At 41.5% G+C, this 18,311-nt stretch overlaps 1 protein-coding gene across 1 annotated transcript in view; it reads left to right on the top strand.

Annotated features, from left to right (window-relative positions):
* SLC35F1 (solute carrier family 35, member F1) overlaps window positions 1-18,311 on the top strand; it is a 167,707-nt gene that overhangs the window by 72,725 nt on the left and 76,671 nt on the right. The window contains exon 2 of the mRNA XM_010861806.1: window positions 9,372-9,499. Within this exon, the coding sequence (XP_010860108.1) occupies window positions 9,372-9,499 (128 nt within the window). The remainder of the gene's footprint in view (window positions 1-9,371; window positions 9,500-18,311) is intronic.

Genomic DNA, 18,311 nt, shown 5'->3' with positions numbered 1-18,311 from the left:
GATTTGTTGCATTAAACATATCTTGTAAACAAAAAGCATCTTTCTTAGAATAGTGAATGCTTTGCAGTAAAAATCAGGACAGACCTTGGACAAATTGCTTAAACTTCTTCAAAACCCAATTTCATGATCTGAAAAATAGCTTCTTCATTAGGCTGTTAATAGCAAAACTGTCATTCACCAAGTATTTACTGGAAGCCAGAAACGTTACATACATTTTCTCATTTAATTGGTGCAGCAACACTTTCAACTAAGCAGTGTTCTTCCCCTTTTGTAAATGAGTAAACTTTCTCAAAGTGACACAGCCGGTTAAGTGACAGAGTCAGTACTTTAGCACAGGTCTCTCTGATGCCACGCTTTTAACCTAGAATACAGCGTGGCAGTTAAATGAGAGAGTAAGTATATGGTGCCTCTGGCCTTGTCCTGACAAATGGTTTTCAATGAAAAATAAATGTCAGGTAGCAGAAGTGGCCTTGGTAGATCTGTGCTTGACATTTGGGACGGGAGATGGGAGTGCGGACAGGAAAGGGGAGGCCGCCAGCTTTCTGCTTAGCCAGGCTTCTGGCCCACTGATGCTTCTCTTGCTGATTTCCCATGTTGGGTCTAACCTGTGTGTCCATCATGACAGATGCTCTCATGTCAGAGCTCAAGGTCAGCTCTCAAGAGTTCAGCCTGGCACCTTCTGTCATGCTGTCTTTTGAATACGCTTAGCAAGTGGCAGGAGTCCGGAGGCGGCTGCTCTGGCCTCTCCCCCTCACATCGTGTGTCATTAGCCACTACACAGCTCTTTCTTCAAAACAAAATTCACAGAGCTGACAGATTCATCTGCTAATGTCGGGAGGCATCAGAGCCAATTACGGGAAACCTTCAGAAGGCAAATAGGGTCACTTTTCACAAAATGGGATGAAGAGAAGGAAAATAGTCTTGTCATTAAAAAGGACAAATACATTTTCCTCTCTGCAGACTCGCCACATGAAAATAGATTTATATTCATCCATCACTGCATTATGACTGCTTTAAATAATTTCAAATCAAAGCATCCACTACCTCCCCCGCCCACCATACACACAGCCAACCTATCATTAACCATTTTGAGCTGATGAACAGTATTTCCCATTGTAAGTGATGTCTTTATAATGATGGAACATGTAGATTGAAAGTGCAAAGTTGCAATACTTTTTCAAGACCACAACTAATCACATACATGGTTTAAAATCACCTGGAAAGGACACTCGTTTTAATTTGAATTCAGACCTGAAGGGTTCTTCTGGGTTCTGGTTTTGTTGCGATGTGCCAAATACTGTACTCAAGTTCTTGAGCAAGTGAGGAACAACTTTAGTTGTGCTTGAGGAAAACCTAGTGCAAAGTTTTAGGGGCACGGCCTCAACACTACGCTTACCTCACACCAGTGTGAGAGCTTAGTTCAAACGAGAAAGTTTAGAGTCCACACAAGAACACCCTCACGCCTGAGGCCAATTGCAGGTTCACAGATGGAACTGTGGTCCCCCAAACCACTGCTGGTTTCAGAAATTTACTAAGCCTCACAGAACTCCCTGAGGGCTATTACATTCATGGTTATAGTTATTGCAGGAAAAGGATACAATTTAGAATCAATCAAGGATCAGAGTCCTAAAGAAGTACCAAGTCCAGGGCTTCCCTGGTCTTCTGCCAATGGAAACAAGACATGTTACTTTTCCAGCACCAGTGTGTAACAATATGGACAAAATCTCACCAATTATGGAAACTCACTGGAACCTCTGTGTTTGGGTTTTAATTGTAGCTCCAGTATGTAGGCGTGACTGACTGCCCATTTGGCAGAGTCTCTAGCCCAGTAGATCTGAGTCTCTAGCCACTGGGCATGACTCAAAGCCTTCTATGTCCCTAGTATGGGACAATAGTGTTGGTTCGTATTTGATCATACAGCAACTGAACATCTTTAATATTTTCAGGTTCCTCTTCCAGTGATCAACAGTGACAGTGTTTAGCCATGCAAGTCGTTGCATTCTTTACAGTGTTCTAAGAATATTAAATGGATGCTCTAAATGTGTATCTAGTTTTTCAATTCTGAATGGACTTTGGGGGAGTTGTTTGGATCTCACACATTATTTTCCTTAAGAGGTAGAGCAATTTGTAACACCTAGATTTTAGTCAACAGAGTTTAATAGTCAGTGTGCAGTTTTCATGGATGTGGTTTTAGATGTCCCGAACTTTCAGAAAAGCTCTTTGTTTATCCATTTGTTGTAATAGCCTTTATGGTAAAATCTAAGTAGGCTTACTATCAATATAAGGCACACTCATACTGCCTTATATTATTATGAAGAAGAAAATGTTAGCAATTGTGTTTTTTCTCCTATGACATATCAAGAACACAGGAATGTTTTCTATTTCAAAGGATGTAGGGTATATGTAGGAGAAGGCGATGGCACCCTACTCCAGTACTCTTGCCTGGAAAATCCCATGGTCGGAGGAGCCTGGTAGGCTGCAGTCCATGGGGTCACGAAGAGTCGGGCACGACTAAGTGACTTCAATTTCACTTTTCACTTTCATGCATTGGAGAAGGAAATGGCAACCCACTCCAGTGTTCTTGCCTGGAGAATCCCAGGGACGGGGGAGCCTGGTGGGCTGCCATCTATGGGGTCGCACAGAGTCGGACACGACTGAAGCGACTTAGCAGCAGCAGCAGCAGGGTATAGGTATGCCACATAAAATTGTGTGTCTTAGCTTCATAAAAGATGACAACTTCAAAAAAACAGAAAGAAAAAGTTTCTAAGATTTAAGAGCTCTGTTTCATGTTTAAAAGGGTAATATACATAGAAAGATACATGTTGAGAAGTTGAGATTTTCATCACCATGTGTACATGTTTTTGCATCAGAAAGGTTTGTGTTTGTAACTAGAGCTAGAATACTTTGTTTTACTCATCGATGCAAAAAGGTAACTTTGAAAAAAATAAAGTAAACTTACTGTTTAAAAACCTATCCTGTACATAGTCATTTTTACACACGTGTGACTTTTAAAGTCACGGCCACCAGAACTTTATGTGATTATGTTTCATTTTTAGTTGCTTTTAGATATTTTTCTAAACCTTTGTTAGGCATTTCTGAAAAACAGCCAGATGACTGAGTAGATTTTAAGGGTGTTATTCAGATATCTTACCTTGATAACAAGGTCTTACGTTGAGTAATAATTTGTCTAAATCACTCTGCTAGGCATAGTTGAGGAGATGTGAAAAAGAGAAATAAGTGCTGAGGGGGGAGCAGAGAATCCAGGGAACCTTCACGTGGGAGGGAGAGTTTAGCCTGGGACGTGCAGACCAAGTGGGAGCTTGAGTGAGAGGGATGTGGAAAGAGTTAAGTGGGAACTGAGGCTGTGTCTCTTCTCCTCTCGGCTTTCTTTGAACCCTTTTGTGTGGTTTCCTCTTCTGTGTTTTGCTTGTCATGGGCAGACAATGTGGTCACCTTGGAACACCTTGGAAGGACCTCCTGAGAGACCCCTACCCTGGAAAGGCGGACTAGCGTCTCAGGAAACAAAGTCAGGTCTAGTTCAAGGGTATGTTCACATGGCCTCCATTCCCAGATCAAGTAGTGAGATCCAGAGGGCCACGATGAGGATCTGGCCCGGGGGAGAGGCATCAAGGTCAAGGACGTAGCCCTCAGCCTGCCTCTAGTCTGGACAAACAAGCATCATATGCTGGCTGCAGTGTGATCCATCACAATCACAAGAGTAAGAGGCAGAGGATGTGCGGCCAAAGCCTTAATGAGACATGAAGAGAGTTCAGTTTCCTGGGCCATGCAGTCTCCATTACACTTGCTGAGCACGTGTGTGGTGTGTGACTGGTCAAGGATTCAGGGATTCTAGGATCCCAGTACTCACTAGCTCATTTTGTGCACATACCTGGCATTAGATATTAGCTTAAATATGACACTCATACTGCTTTTAATCTACAGTGCCCTATTAAATTTTTGTGACAGTCCCCATTTTACAGTAGAGGAATTAAGGTTCAGACCCATTAACCAACTTATACTACTAATATACATCAGAGGCCAAACCAAGGTCTGTTTGCTATTAAGCTAAAACAGTAAAGGATGGCTTTCTATGCTCTTCTTAATCTCACTCTCTGGCTCTAATAATAAAAATGAATGAAACTATACAAAACAATTTTAAATATTCATTATTTGTCTTTTTTACAGTCCATCCCTACCCTCGGATTCATAATATGAGGTGCAATTGGTTACAGTTCTTTTTGTGAACCATTTCCATTTCCTTATTATTAGGGCATTTACTTGGTTCACTTTTCTAAGGAAAGAGAATGGTTTTGAATTCTACTTCCTAATCCTAAATTTCAACTTTTAAAGGTGAGTAATTAAAACTTCCATCGTCAGTCGTTCCTTTTTTTCAAATTCACTGATGAATATTTAACCTCGTCCCTTGGAGTTCTGGTAAAAGAAGATGGCATTATGGCTTCAAGCCGGGAGCTGAGGAGGGCTTCATTCAGGCAGGGGTGTCTCCCCTTGTGCGGGGGCTTCACCCTCGCTGCGGACCCTCTGTGCAGTGAGTGCTGAGTTCTGTTCTTGCAGAAAAACACCTTGCAGGATCACACCACCCATGAAAGCCCTTAATGAAAATGCAGCCCCGAGAATAATGAAGCGTCTTGTTCCCTTTGCTGAATTCACCTCGGATGCTGTCTCGCTGTCCTTTTATTCTCTGCGCAGACCACCACTGGGGGTGAGCAAGAGTCCTATGACTCAAGGCCTTTCTGTTTTCCAGTCGCTGCCGTGAATGTGGCAGTTCTTTGCACAGGGGTTTCCTCTTCCTTCATTCAGTTATTTCTTAACCACCACTATGCTCTCCCTACTCGATGTGCAACCATTGTTATTATGCCCGAGGCTTCAACTAGCCGACAGCATGTAACAGTAATTTTTATCATTAGACTTTGTTAAGTCATCAATTTGATTTAAAGCCTTATTTTACATTTCACAAGGGAAACTGTGGTGCATTTAGACAGGGAGGCATCAACATTTTGGTACTGAACTGATGGTGATGGGACACATGTGCATCCCAAAGCAGCTTCAGGGGTGGACACAGGGCTGGGCCGCTGGGCACCAGCAACGCCAGGGGACGCCATGCACGTCGGCTTCAAGGTGACGGGCGCTTCCCTGGAGTTGGCCACGGGTCACCCTGCAGAAGAGTTTGGGTAAACAAGTCATGATAGCTCCTTTAATGAGAAATGAATGACTCCTGGGGACAGTGCCATAATTACAAACCAGTGAGGAAAAATAGTGCAGTACCAATGAGTATGAAACCTAATGCCAGATTGTCATGAGTTCAAATTCTGGCTCATCTCTGAATTTTCTGGCAAATGACTTAACTCCTCCAGGTCCCAGATTTGTCATCTGTAAATAAAGTTGATAGAAATACCTACCATTCAGGGTTATTATAAGGATTAAGTAAATTAATATTTGTAAAGCACATAGACACTGGCTGATACATAGTATCACATAAGTATTTGTTATGAAAATGAAAAAAAAAACACATTGATCATGCTGTTGATGCTTAGTGAAATAAGGTATGACTCACATGACCAAGACTGTTTAATAATTTCTCTGTCTATTCTCAATTATTGCCATAATTATTATTGCCAGAATGCTACATTACTTAATTAGGAGGGTACCTTTAACTATGTTTTACACATTTGTGAACACTTGCATACTCCACATTTCTTTAAAAAGAGAATGAAAACAAAATTAAACTCTTAAGCCAATTATAGAGATACACATGTACAAGGATGTTCTTTACAGAAAAATTGGAAGCAACTTAGGTGTCTATCAGTGGGAAACTGGATAAATTGTGGCATATTCATAAAATGTGATTATCTATTATTATTACATATGATTTATATATGTCATATATATATGATCGTATATATTATAGATGATATTATTATATATGATTATATATATTTGAAAGATATTACATTTATTCTCTACATATAAGATAGGAATATATTTCTAGAAAAATGTTGAGTTTTGAGAACCCTAGAAGGATGACATGTACAGTACATACAATAAACTTTCACTTAAATACATACATTTGTAGGGCTTTCCCGGAGGCTTAACAGTAAAGAATCCAACTGTCAGTGCAGGAGACTCAGGTTGGATCCCTGGTCCTGGAAGCTCCCACATGCAGTGGAGCAACTAAGCCTGTGCGCCGCAGCTGTTGAGCCTGTTCTCTGAAGCCCGGGGCCGCAACTGGAGAAGCCGCCACAGTGAGAAGCCCACCTGCCACAGTGAGAAGCCCACGCACCACAAGTAGAGAGCAGCACCTACTCGCTGCTACGAGAGGAAAGTCTCATCAGCAACGAAGACCCAGCACAGCTGAAAATAAATACACAGAATTACTGAAGAAATGCATACACGTGTAGAAAATGTATAACAGAAATGTGACCATGAAGGATACGCAACAATATCAAGATGGAAATGTAAGAAAGGAGGAAAGGGAATGGAATCTGACAGGTGCACAAAGGGGACTTCAGTTTCATCATTTCAGCATTTCCTTTCTCAAAGAAAAAATTCTGAAACAAACATGGCAACATTTAACGCTAATTAAATCAAGTTGAAGATTACCTTATCGTATTATTCTCTGTGCTTTTTATTTATATTTGAACATACTGATAATAAAATAATAACAGAACCCATTTAAATGCCAAATTATAATTCTAAAGTTTCCACCCATAGATTATGTTACTCCTCCTAGTTAATTTTTTTTAATTCTTTTTTCTTCAAAATGTTAACATACTACCAATTGTGCTAGTGTTTTTATGGATGGCCCCGTTTCATGAGGTTTAGAAAGCACTTTGGCACAAAGGCTCTTAAGAATATATCTTCATTATTCTAGAAAGAATTTTAATGACCTATCATTCATCAGTGTTAATGACAGTCATGTAGATAAATCCCTAAGCAGTCCTTTTAAGGGTTGCATTTTTTGCTCAGCCAAAATAAAAAGTGCTTTCTTGACTTTCTGGATAATTTTGCTAAGCAAGTGTGTTGTACATTTTCAGGTGCTCAAATGAAACAATTGGGAGCATTTGTTTAGTGTTTGGCTTGCCAACTTCTTCAACAGAACAGCAAGAAACAAATCATCCCTTTGAATCTTTATCACTTTGAATATGTATTGATTGGTGAAACAAACAGCACCATGACCTAGATTTTCAATGTCACATATTGAAATGTGGCTGGTGTGCTCTGAGTTTAGCAATTCTCTGTTCATCGTATAAATTAACTGAGACAAAGACTTGTGACCTTAAAATTGCAGCTTTGTGGTTCAATATGCCATTGACCTTTTTATGTCCTATCTATGGAGTATTAATTGTGCAAAATGGTCACCAAATTAATTTATGTTAGCTGTTGTCTACATTCTAACTAGAAAACAATTTTCATTGTCTGGAGCATGAATGTTTATAGTATACATATTTTAAAAATTAAAAATTTCAATTTCAATGTTATTTAACATTGCTGAGATTATTGAACGTGAAATGTGTTCATAGATACTGTATTATTTATTGACTACTCACAAGTCCATGCATGGTTGGGTCTTAGAGTGGTGACTGAGACACTGCCACTGTCTTCAAATTATTAATAATCTAATGAGTAACAGAGTCAAGAAAACAGACTTTTATAATACAGGGAGATAATACTGTATCAGTGGCATAAAGACTGTTAAAGGAACCCATAGCAAGGAAACCCAGCTGAGTCTTGGAAGATCAAAGTGAGAGATCTAGGAAGGCTTCCTGGTAGTAGAGTCTAGGCTGCTTCTTCATTTGAAGGCTGACATAAGAATAGTCCATGTAGGGGAGTTCACACATGGAAAAGCAAGAGAAAGCATGTTGCTGTTGTTGAGTAGCTAAGTCATCTCCAACTCTTTTGCTACCTTATGGACTGTAGCCTGCCAGGCTCCTCTGTCCCACGTAAGAATACAGGAGCAGGTTGCCATTTCCTTCTGCAGGGCATATTCCCAATCCAGGGATTGAACCCGCATCTCCTGCATTGCCAGGTGGATTTTTTACCACTAAGCCACCAAAGAAGTCAAAGAGAAAGCATACTGTGGGCCAAATATTCAGATTGTTTCTTTAGTATCAAGAATCACCATTCACTCAGGGTTTTTGCGTATTCCACATCTTCTAAGAATACTTCACAAGTTGGCCCCAGAAAGCTATAATTATTAATAACATGTTGCCCTACTTTAAGAAAAGTTATGTTTCAGGCTTGCAATATATAAGAATAAGGATGATGAACTAAGCAGCTCAAAGTCTGTTTTGATGCCACCAGCTTAAGCAAGATGTGAAGATTGCAGTTGCCGGCAGTATTGAAGCCAAGGCCCATGGCACTCTTTTCGTCCATGAGTGACCCCCAGCTTCCTCTGTCTCCCCATCCCCCACACACCGCCTGAATGTAAGATTCAGAGCTGAGCAAGCCCTCCTCATAGCATCCTGGAGCCTGACTATAGATCTGCAGCAGAGCACAGGCTTTTCTCCACTTGACCACCTCTTTCTGTTTTTGTCTAGTTTACCACAATCCAGACATTTAGGATGATTTGGATTTCACATGTTTATGCAGCCTTTCTGAACACTTTTCCTTTTCATTTTACTTCACCTAGTTTTTTTTCAAATGTTCATGAGAAAATTTTTTTTCTAATGTTCATGAGAAAATTAGTTCACATCATGAACTAAAAACCTGTCTTGCTCTGGGATAGGCACTAATTTGAAGGGCTGAAATCTACCATAAAGTCTAGTAAACTAAGTAAAAACATCATTCTTTGACATGCTCATGTATTTGTTTACTTAAAAGTTTGATGAGGTATGGTAAAAAATATATATATACTACTATAATGCTTTTTATAGCAATGGCACCCCACTCCAGTACTCTTGCCTAGAAAATCCCATGGATGGAGGTGCCTGGTAGACTCCAGTCCATGGGGTTGCTATGAGTCTGGCTCGACTGAGCGACTTTACTTTCACTTTTCACTTCCATGCATTGGAGAAGGAAATGGCAACCCACTCCAGTGTTCTTGACTAGAGAATCCCAGGGACAGAGGAGCCTGGTGGGCTGCCCTCTCTGGGGTCGCACAGAGTCGGACACGACTGAGGTGACTTAGCAGTAGCAGCAGCATAATGCTTTTTTTTTGCTCAGTCGCTAAGTCCTGTCTAACTCTTTGCGACCCCATGGACTGCAGCATGCCAGGCTTCCCTGTCCTTCACCGTCTCCCAGAGTTTGCTCAAACTCACGTCCATTGAGTCAGTGATGCCATCCAACCATGCTCTAAATATGGTTTCTTAGTGTGTTCAGAACGTAATCCATTTCTTTTTAACTTTGTAATGCAGGAGAAGAAAACCTCCTGGCGATTTTACGACGAAGATGGTGGAAATACATGATCCTGGGGTTGATAGACTTGGAAGCAAACTATCTGGTGGTCAAGGCTTACCAGTACACGACTCTGACCAGTATCCAGGTACACGGCTCTTTTTGTTCTTATCTTCCGTATCATCTTATAGATGTAGTTTGCTTTCAGTTTAGTCACTTGGGAATCTGAATACTAGTCTGTAGATTTTGCAATGAGAAGGAAATCAAATGTTTAAAAATTAACTTAAATTTTATATTGGTGTTCTTTTAATTTTTCTTAACTCACATGTAATTGGACATCTCTTTCTTCTTTGATTTTAGTATACCACAAGAACCATTGTCACTCATTAAGGGAGCAGTGAGGTAGATGGGTACTGGGAAAACAGCCACAGTGCTCCAAACCCAGCCTAGGTCCCACCCACCCCCAGGAGCCCCACAATGACAACACACGCCTCCGTCTCTCTCTCGTATGCTCCCAACACTTCATTTTAAAGCTCTGTCTTCATAGTCTGACTTACCTAAGAATGCTGTTTGACTATTTCCACCTATTCCACCAAGCTGCGAGCTCTTTCACAGCAAGAAGGATATCTTCTTCACCTTTGAATCTCTAGTACCTCATACGAAACCCAGCACATAATAAACACTCAAAAATATTTTTAAAGAACTTAATTAAATTGCATTGATTTCCAGTGTTTTGGGACACAGAAATTCCCAGCCATTCTGTACCCATATGTGGAGGGCCCTGGAATGTCTATACCAGTGTATATAGTGGGAGAAGAAAGAGGGACACTGGCTTCATGGTGGAACTGGGCGCATTAGTGCAGAATGGAAACCTACAAATTGGCTTGGGGAGTATGAAAAGGAAACGTCTCCCTTTGGAAATCCAGTTGACCTTTGTTTTCTTTTGTTAAGCATTGAAAATTCACAACCAATTACTGGTTGCTTAAGTTCTGTGGGGATTTATACAAATGTTTTTTGCAGTTTCCTTTCGTCAACAGTGACAAGGTTTTTAACAATGTTCCCCTTGTCCTCAAGTGTTTTGTTCAACCCATGCTATGCACAACCATTGATCCATCCAACACCTCTCTCAAATTAACTGTCTCACACCCTGTGTAATGCTGCATTCTATAAAAAGTTTAACTCTGCAGAAAGGCAGAAAAATAATAATGCTACCGATATACATTTTTCTTCATTATAACTTACTGAGCAAGGGATGGCGAAAGTGAAAAAGCAAGTTGAATCTAACAATTTTAGAACCATTTTGCTTCCTACAAAAAAAAAACTATTAAATAATAATAAATGGTCAAAAGAAAAGGTGTTTGCTCTTGGAACCATGTTGGTACTGTTGTTTTGTATTTCAAAAGCTTAGGGGCAGGAAACCTGAGGAATATGATTAGAGAATAATTATTCCAGTTTGATTCATTTGGTCACTTCAAAAATAAGTACTGAATACTTCTGTGTTCAAGTCAGTGTATTAGGGAGGGAACACTTGTGAACAAAAGAACAAAATAGATACTTTCTGTATTCTCATGGAGCTTCCAGGAAATGGGAAAGGCAGCTTTTGGTTAAATAACCAAGTGAATGGATATATCATCTCAGCAGTTAAGAATCCATCTGCCAAGCAGGAGACATGGGTTCAATCCCTGGGTTAGGAAGATCCCCTGGAAAAGGAAATGGCAACCCACTCCAGTATTCTTGCCTGGAAAATCCCATGGACAGAGAAGCCCGGCGGGCTACAGTCCATAGGGTCACAAAAGAGTTTGACACCTTAGCGACTAAACAGCAACAAAATCATTATAGTCAGGGCTAAAGGTTTTAAAAAAGAAAACAACTCAGTTCTACAAGGACATTTGTCAGAATGACCTGACCTAAACTGGAAAGTTGGGGAGGTTTTTTCCTGAGGGAATGCTGATGGAGTGAGATTTGTGAGAGTAGTGGAAGATTAGTTGGGAAAGAAAGAGATTCAAGCAAAGAAGACAGCATGCGCAAGGCTCTGTGGTGGGAAGGACCATGGTGAGGATGATGAGGTGGTAAGCAAGGGCTTGTGACTCAGCAAAGAGAGTGAATAAAAGAGTGGTAAACAAAATGGGCTGGGGAGGGAGGCGGGGGCCAGCTTCCACAAGTCCTGACAGCCAGCACAAAGGTTTGAGTCTTTCAGCTAAGTGCCGTGGGAAGCCACATTTGAGTTTTAAAGGCAGTCAGGCTGTGGTGCAGAGAACAGATTGAAGCAATGGGTGCTCACAAGGGAATAAAGGAAGACAGAGCTAGAAAGTTAAGTTGGGGTCATACAAGAGGAGGTCTTTAATGCCAGGATGAAGAGTCTGGCTTAATTTTGTAAGAGAGCCATGAAATTTTCTGAGGAAAGAGATAATAGAATGTGACCCCACCGCCATTTTTATAGGCACTTCTGCTTCTACAAGACAGTCCTCATTACTAGCTGGCAGAACACCAGGTACTTTTGTTTTCTGACTCTCTTAGAAACAGTGATGAAGAGCCTCTCCATGTTTTATCCCCCTGCCCTTTCAGTTCATCCACCAAATTGAGGATTAAATGTCACAAGCAATTGATACATGAAACATGAGAGGAAAATACATATTTCTGAAATGATTATAAACTCACAGGGAACTGCAAAACTGCATAGGATTCTTTGAACTGTTTGTTCACACAGCTTTTCCTCAATGGTGACATTTTGTATGACTTTCATATAATGTCACAACCAGGATATTGACATTGGTACAATACTGTTAACTAGACTACAGACCTGATTCAGTTTTCATCTCTTTTCCTTCACTCGTGTGTGTGCGTGTGTGTGTGTGTGTGTGTGTGTTAGTCACTCAGGAGTGTCCAACTCTTTGTGACTCCATGGACTGCCGCCCACCAGGCTCCTCTGTAGCTGTACCCAGTCTGATCCATGTGTAGGTTTATGTAACCACTGTCACAGTCAGGATTCAGAACTGTTCCATTACCACAAAGGAAATCCCTCACGCAACCCCTGTGAAGTGACACCCATTCCACCAGCCTCATCCCTATCCCTAGCGACCACTACTCTATTCTCTGAACTATATGATTTTGTGAACTGGAGAATATGCATAGAATGAAATTATATGGTAGTTAACCTTTTTGTTGTTGTTGTTGAATTGCTAAGTCATGCCCAACTCTTTGTGACCCTAATGGACCATAGCACACCAGGCTCCCCTGTCCTGTACTATCTACCAGAGTTTGCTCAGATTCATGTCCAATAAGTCAGTAATGCTATCTAATAGCCTCATCCTCTATTGCCCCCTTCTCCTCCTGCCCTCAATCTTTTCCGGCATCAGAGTCTTTTTCAGTGAATCAGCTCTTTGTATCAGGTGGTCAAAGTATTGGAGCTTCAGCTTCCGCATCTGTCTTTGCTTTCCAATGAACGTTCAGGGTTGATTTCCTTTAGAATTGACTGGTTTGCTCTCCTTGCAGGCTGAGGGACTCTTAAGAGTTTTCTCCAGCACCACAATTAGAAAGCACCAGTTCTTCAGCGCTCACCCTTCTTTATGATCCAACTCTCACATCCCTACATGACTACTGGAAAAACCATAGTTTTGACTATACAGACCTTTGTCGGCAAAGTGATCTCTTTACTTTTTAGTATACTGTCTAGGTTTGTCATAACTTTCCTTCCAAGGAGCAAGATCTTTTAATTCATGGCTGCAGTTACCATCTGCAATGGTTTTGGAGCCCAATAAAGTAAAATCTATAGCTGCTTCCACTTTTTCTCCTTTATTTGCCATGAAGTGATGGAACTGGATGCCATGATTCTAGTTTCCTAACCTTTAGAGATTGGCATTTTTCACTAAGCATAATGCCCTGTTGTTGTTCAGTCACTACATCATGTCTGACTCTTTGTGACCCCATGGACTGCAGCACGCCAGGCCTTCCTGACCCTCACCATCTCCCGGAGTTTGCCCAAGTTAGTGTCCACTGAATCAATGATGCCATCCAACCATCTCATCTTCTGTCACACTCTCCTTCTGCCTTCAGTCTTTCCCAGCATCAGGATTTGTTTGTTTGTTTGTTTTTCCAGTGAGCTAGTTTTTTGCATCAGGTGGTCAAAGTATAGAAGCTTCAGCTTTAGCATCAGTCCTTCCAATGAGTATCAGGGTTGATTTCCTTTAGGATTGACTGGTTTGGTCTCCTTGCTGTCTGAGGGACTCTCAAGAGTCTTCTCCAGCACCACAGTTTGAAAGCATCAATTCTTTGGCAGTCTGCCTTCTTTATGGTCCAACAACCTATAATGCCCTTAAGTCCATCAGAATTATTGCATATATCCATAGTTTGAGTAGTATTCCATGGTATAAATACACCAGAGTTTGTTTAACCATCACCTGTTGAAGGACTTACCAGTTGTTTCCAACTTTGGGATTTTACATTTAAAGCTAGTAAGACATTCATATGCAGGTGTTATATTAATATAAGATCTCATTTCTGTGGGATAAATGCTCAAGTGCAATTTCTGGATCATGTGGGAAATGACTATTTGGTTTTAGAAACAGTTTAACAACTGTCCAGAGTGGCTGCACCCTTTCACACTTACACCAGCAGTGTATCAGAGGTCCAGTTCTCCCTGCCCTCACTAGCATTTAATATTATCATTGTTTTTTATTTTAGTCATTCTAAGAGATATGCAGTGATACTTCACTGTGCTTTTAATTTGCAGTTCCCTAATGGCTAATAATGTCAAACATCTTTTGGGAAAAAAAATTTTAACTTTGCTTTTATAGTAAGAAGATAAAAAAAGCTAACAATGGCAAGAGATAACATTTATTCAGGAAAAAAGATGATGAGAGATGGACAGTGAAGTGAAGAAATCGAGCTGTTTTCTTTATTAGAAAGTCAAATGAGAAATGGTAACACCATCATATTGGATTTATAAGGGTTTTAGTCTAAAGACACATTTGTGGATTTGTATCTCTTGACTTATAGAGAAGGAATAGATTGTGTCTGTGACTTTGAGACAGATTAGCAATGACATTTGGATACATTCTAAAAGCTGTGCTATTTTTATAACTGTGCTATATGAACCATTTCAGTAGAAATACCAGCTTTACAACTTCTCACCCAAAGATGATTCATCTTTCTTCAGCCGTGTAGTACTAAAATGCAAACAGATGAAACTAGTATATCTGTGAAAAAAGAAGGATCTCTTCAAACACTGATAGTTTGGTAATTAAAATTAACTCCCCTGGGAAACAACCTCCGTTTCTCTCGCTAACCGTGCTGAGAAGGCTGCATCTCCAACACAGCCTTCCCTTCACGCAGTGCATGTGTCGAAGCTCTTCCCATTTTTTTTAAGCAGTTTTCCAAGAGCAAAGAACAAGAAAGAAATCCTTCTAGTCCTGATTATTTTCCTCCTGCCGCAATCCTCTCCTTGGGTATGTTGCTGCTGCTAAGTCACTTCAGTCGTGTCCGACTCTGTGCGACCCCATAGACGGCAGCCCACCAGGCTCCCCCATCCCTGGGATTCTCCAGGCAAGAACACTGGAGTGGGTTGCCATTTCCTTCTCCAATGCATGAAAGTGAAAAGTGAAAGGGAAGTCGCTCAGTCGTATCCGATTCTTAGCGACCCCATGGACGGCAGCCTACCAGGGGTTAATACAGAATGAAAGCCAGCTTCTGCACTGGTACAGTGATACACTGGTCAGTGTGCACTGACCTTGGGACTCATTGTGCAAGGCATATACATGCAACTTACAAGTGTTGCATACACAGCATACTACACTATACTCATGCAACAGATTTTTACCGAAGCAGTGGCTTTTTGTACCTCTCAGTTCTTTCTATGTCCACTCTTCGTGAATCTTCAGTAGGCTAAGAATTTAGTTGTATATGATAGAGAGGCTGGGTAGTTTGTACCTTCTTATGTCTCTCTGGAGTCTAAAGTTTAAGCCAAATGAATAGACTTGGCAACAGATTCCTTTATTGATTAAAAAAAAACCCCAACACTGTAGCTAGATGCTGGGGACACAGACACTGATCAGACCTGAGCCGTAGCGTGGGATGATGGACAACCATGTTAACAGTTAGAATGCAGTGTGGCAGTATGGTAGGAAAAATATGCCTTCAGCTCAGTGCAGACACAGGAGAGAGGTACTTGTCACCCCTGAGATTTATATAACGGTGGTCCTATAGTCAAGAAGTTGTGACACAGGAGAGAAAGTCACTAAGTAGACTTTTTATTTGTAGCCAACCTGAATTTCCACCTCCGTGGATGAGCAGAGAGAAAGCACGCCTGTGCATATTAGAAACATATCCCGTGGGCTTGAACTTACAATTATGAGCTCAGCTTTTAAGACTGTATTTCCTCCTTTATCCTCACCGTTTCTACCTGTCTCCGATGCAGGAGAATGGCAGTTTAATGACTATACAAGAGCTATTTTTAAGTGCATTTAAAGGCAAAGCATTCAAAGGCAACATTCTTACCCCCAAAGGGAACATGATACTCTGACTCTCAGATTTCTTAGACCCGGACTTCCTATTCTCATGATTGTGAAAATAACTTAAATATGTAGTAGTCTAAATGTAAACATTTGATTGGTTGTGGCACAGTGTTTGATCAGCCTTTTGTCCTAATGTCGGGGAGAGCCCCTGTACATTATTGAAGGACATGCTAAAACTACCTTCAGTCTTTAGTTCCATATGATGTCCATCCCTAAACCTGTCTTTAAATGTGTTCTTTCAGACTACCTTCTAACGAAGAGAGCTTTCATACTCTACCTCCACCGACCCTGGTCGAGTGGGCTGGTCCCCCGATGCCATCAGATAATTCCATCGGCAAGAAAGGAGAGCATCTCTCTCCCTTCCTCCCACTTCATGCCGCAACAGCCAGGCCCACAGTAAAACATGCATTTGATCCTCTCTTGACTCTACTTCTTCATCTTCCTTATTGTAACTGTCACTTTCTACTTTATTTGGTAGTTGTTCACATATTATATTTCCTTTCTCCTTTAAGTCTGTAGGGCCCTTGAGGTGAGACCTGTGTACCTGATATACAATAAGTGAGGAAAAAAATGTCTGGTGTATTGAATAAATGTGGAAACAGTTCATCTTCATCTTCGTCACAATATCATGTACATATATATGTCAAAAATACATGAAATATTTGAATAAAAAGGTTAAAGAATGAAAGGATTAATTTCTAAAGACCAACTTTTGGGCCAGGCTGCACAAGTCACGTTTGTCAGGAAGTGCATTTATTCATATAAGACCCAAGTATGGAACTCTAAAACACCTTTTAAGTATTCTACTATGCTCTGGGGATGTAAAGATGATGACGAAACTGTCCTAGCTCTCAAGAAGTTCAAGTGTTGCGGGCGCAGATTCATTCATGCTCTGCTTAGATGTTCAGAGTAATTGTGCGTGCATGTGTGCTATTCGCTTCAGTCATGTCTGACTCTTTGTGACCCTATGGGCTGTAGCCCGCTAGGCTCTTCTGTCCATGGGATTCTCCAGGTAAGAATATTAGAATGGGTTGCCAGGCGTTTTTCCTCCGGGGGATCTTCCTGACCCAGGGAACAAACTTGTGTCTCTTATATCTCATGCATTGGCAGGTGAGTTCTCTAATCTTCATAGTGAACCTTCTCTAAGTATCCTCGAGGTAGCTAAATAGCAGTGGATGGAGGGAAAACTCTGGTTAGATGTAAAACTTGCCAATTTCTTCCAGTTTAAAAACTTGGTTTGGATATTTTAGTTGCTTTTGGGCAAACACTGAGGCTTTTGGAATTCCTCTCTCCCTAATGCATTTCTGAGAAGACGCGTGGGTCTCTAGGGTGACCTTTGGCCTCTCATTGGTCCTTTGACTGCGGTTCACCCTTGGGCAGTCGGCTGCCGGTTGTTGAGTGTGCACTTGCTGGGTTGGATGTGGATCTGTGGCTTAGTTCTGTGCCTGGCCTTCTGCTGGCCTCTGTTGCTCTCTCCCCCATTCTTGAGCCTCCCCTGATTCTCTTTGATGCTGTGCACCTCCAGGTGTCTGGCTGTGAATGTGTCTGGTCTCCAGCCATGGTGGTTCCTGCCACATAGAGCCCCCTGTTCCACCCCAGGTCAGCCAGCCTGCACCTCTTTGCAGAGCACTCTGACTTCTGGCAAAACAGGGGTTGAAAAGGGTGCTGGGGAGCCAGGGTTTTCCATCAATGACATTCCACCTCTGCTTATTCTCGATGTGGCCTCTTCAAGTTGGTGTGGTGCTGCCCTAAAGGAAACTGATGCTTTGCTTTCAGTTTCCTTTCAAAATGTCTAGCATTGTTTCTCCCTGCTGGGCCTTCTGTTTGGAGAGGGGCCCTCTGGGCAAGGATGATTCAGTATCCATTTCTCCTCTGTCAATTTCTTTTCCTCTGGCCATGTCCACAGGTGGGAAGGGCAAGTGCTCCCTCCCTCATTCGCTCTAGGATGGACTTCTTCATCTCACACCCTTCTTTTGGGAAACCTGCCCTCCTGGTGTCCCAGGAGGAACAGCGACCTTCCACATTCTGGAGAAAACTCTAGTGGAGTTGGTAGTATGGATTCCTAATAGGTTGGAGGGAGATTATAGAATTTTGAACCCCTTCTCCTTCCACACACCTGACTGTCTAGACCCTTCCTTGCTAAAGGCATCAGGAGAATTTGTTTTGTGTTTAAAAGTTCGTCAGTGACCTCCTGCATGCTGTGTGCTCAGTCATGTCGGACTCTTTGCAACCCCATGTTCTGTAGCCTGCCAGCCTCCTCTGTCCATGGGATTTTCCAGGTAAGAATACTGGAGTGGCAATTAAAATAAATAAACTATTTTACAAAAAAAGAATACTAGAGTGGGTAGCCATTCCCTACTCCAAGGGATCTTTCCAACCCAGGGATCAAACCCACGTCTCTTGCGTCTCCTGCTCTGGCAGGTGGGTTCTTTACCACTGAGCCACCATTTA

This window comes from Bison bison, unplaced genomic scaffold (assembly GCF_000754665.1).
Source record: "Bison bison bison isolate TAMUID 2011002044 unplaced genomic scaffold, Bison_UMD1.0 scf7180017864473, whole genome shotgun sequence".
Lineage (NCBI taxonomy): Eukaryota > Metazoa > Chordata > Mammalia > Artiodactyla > Bovidae > Bison > Bison bison.
This window is presented reverse-complemented; position numbering and strand designations above follow the sequence as displayed.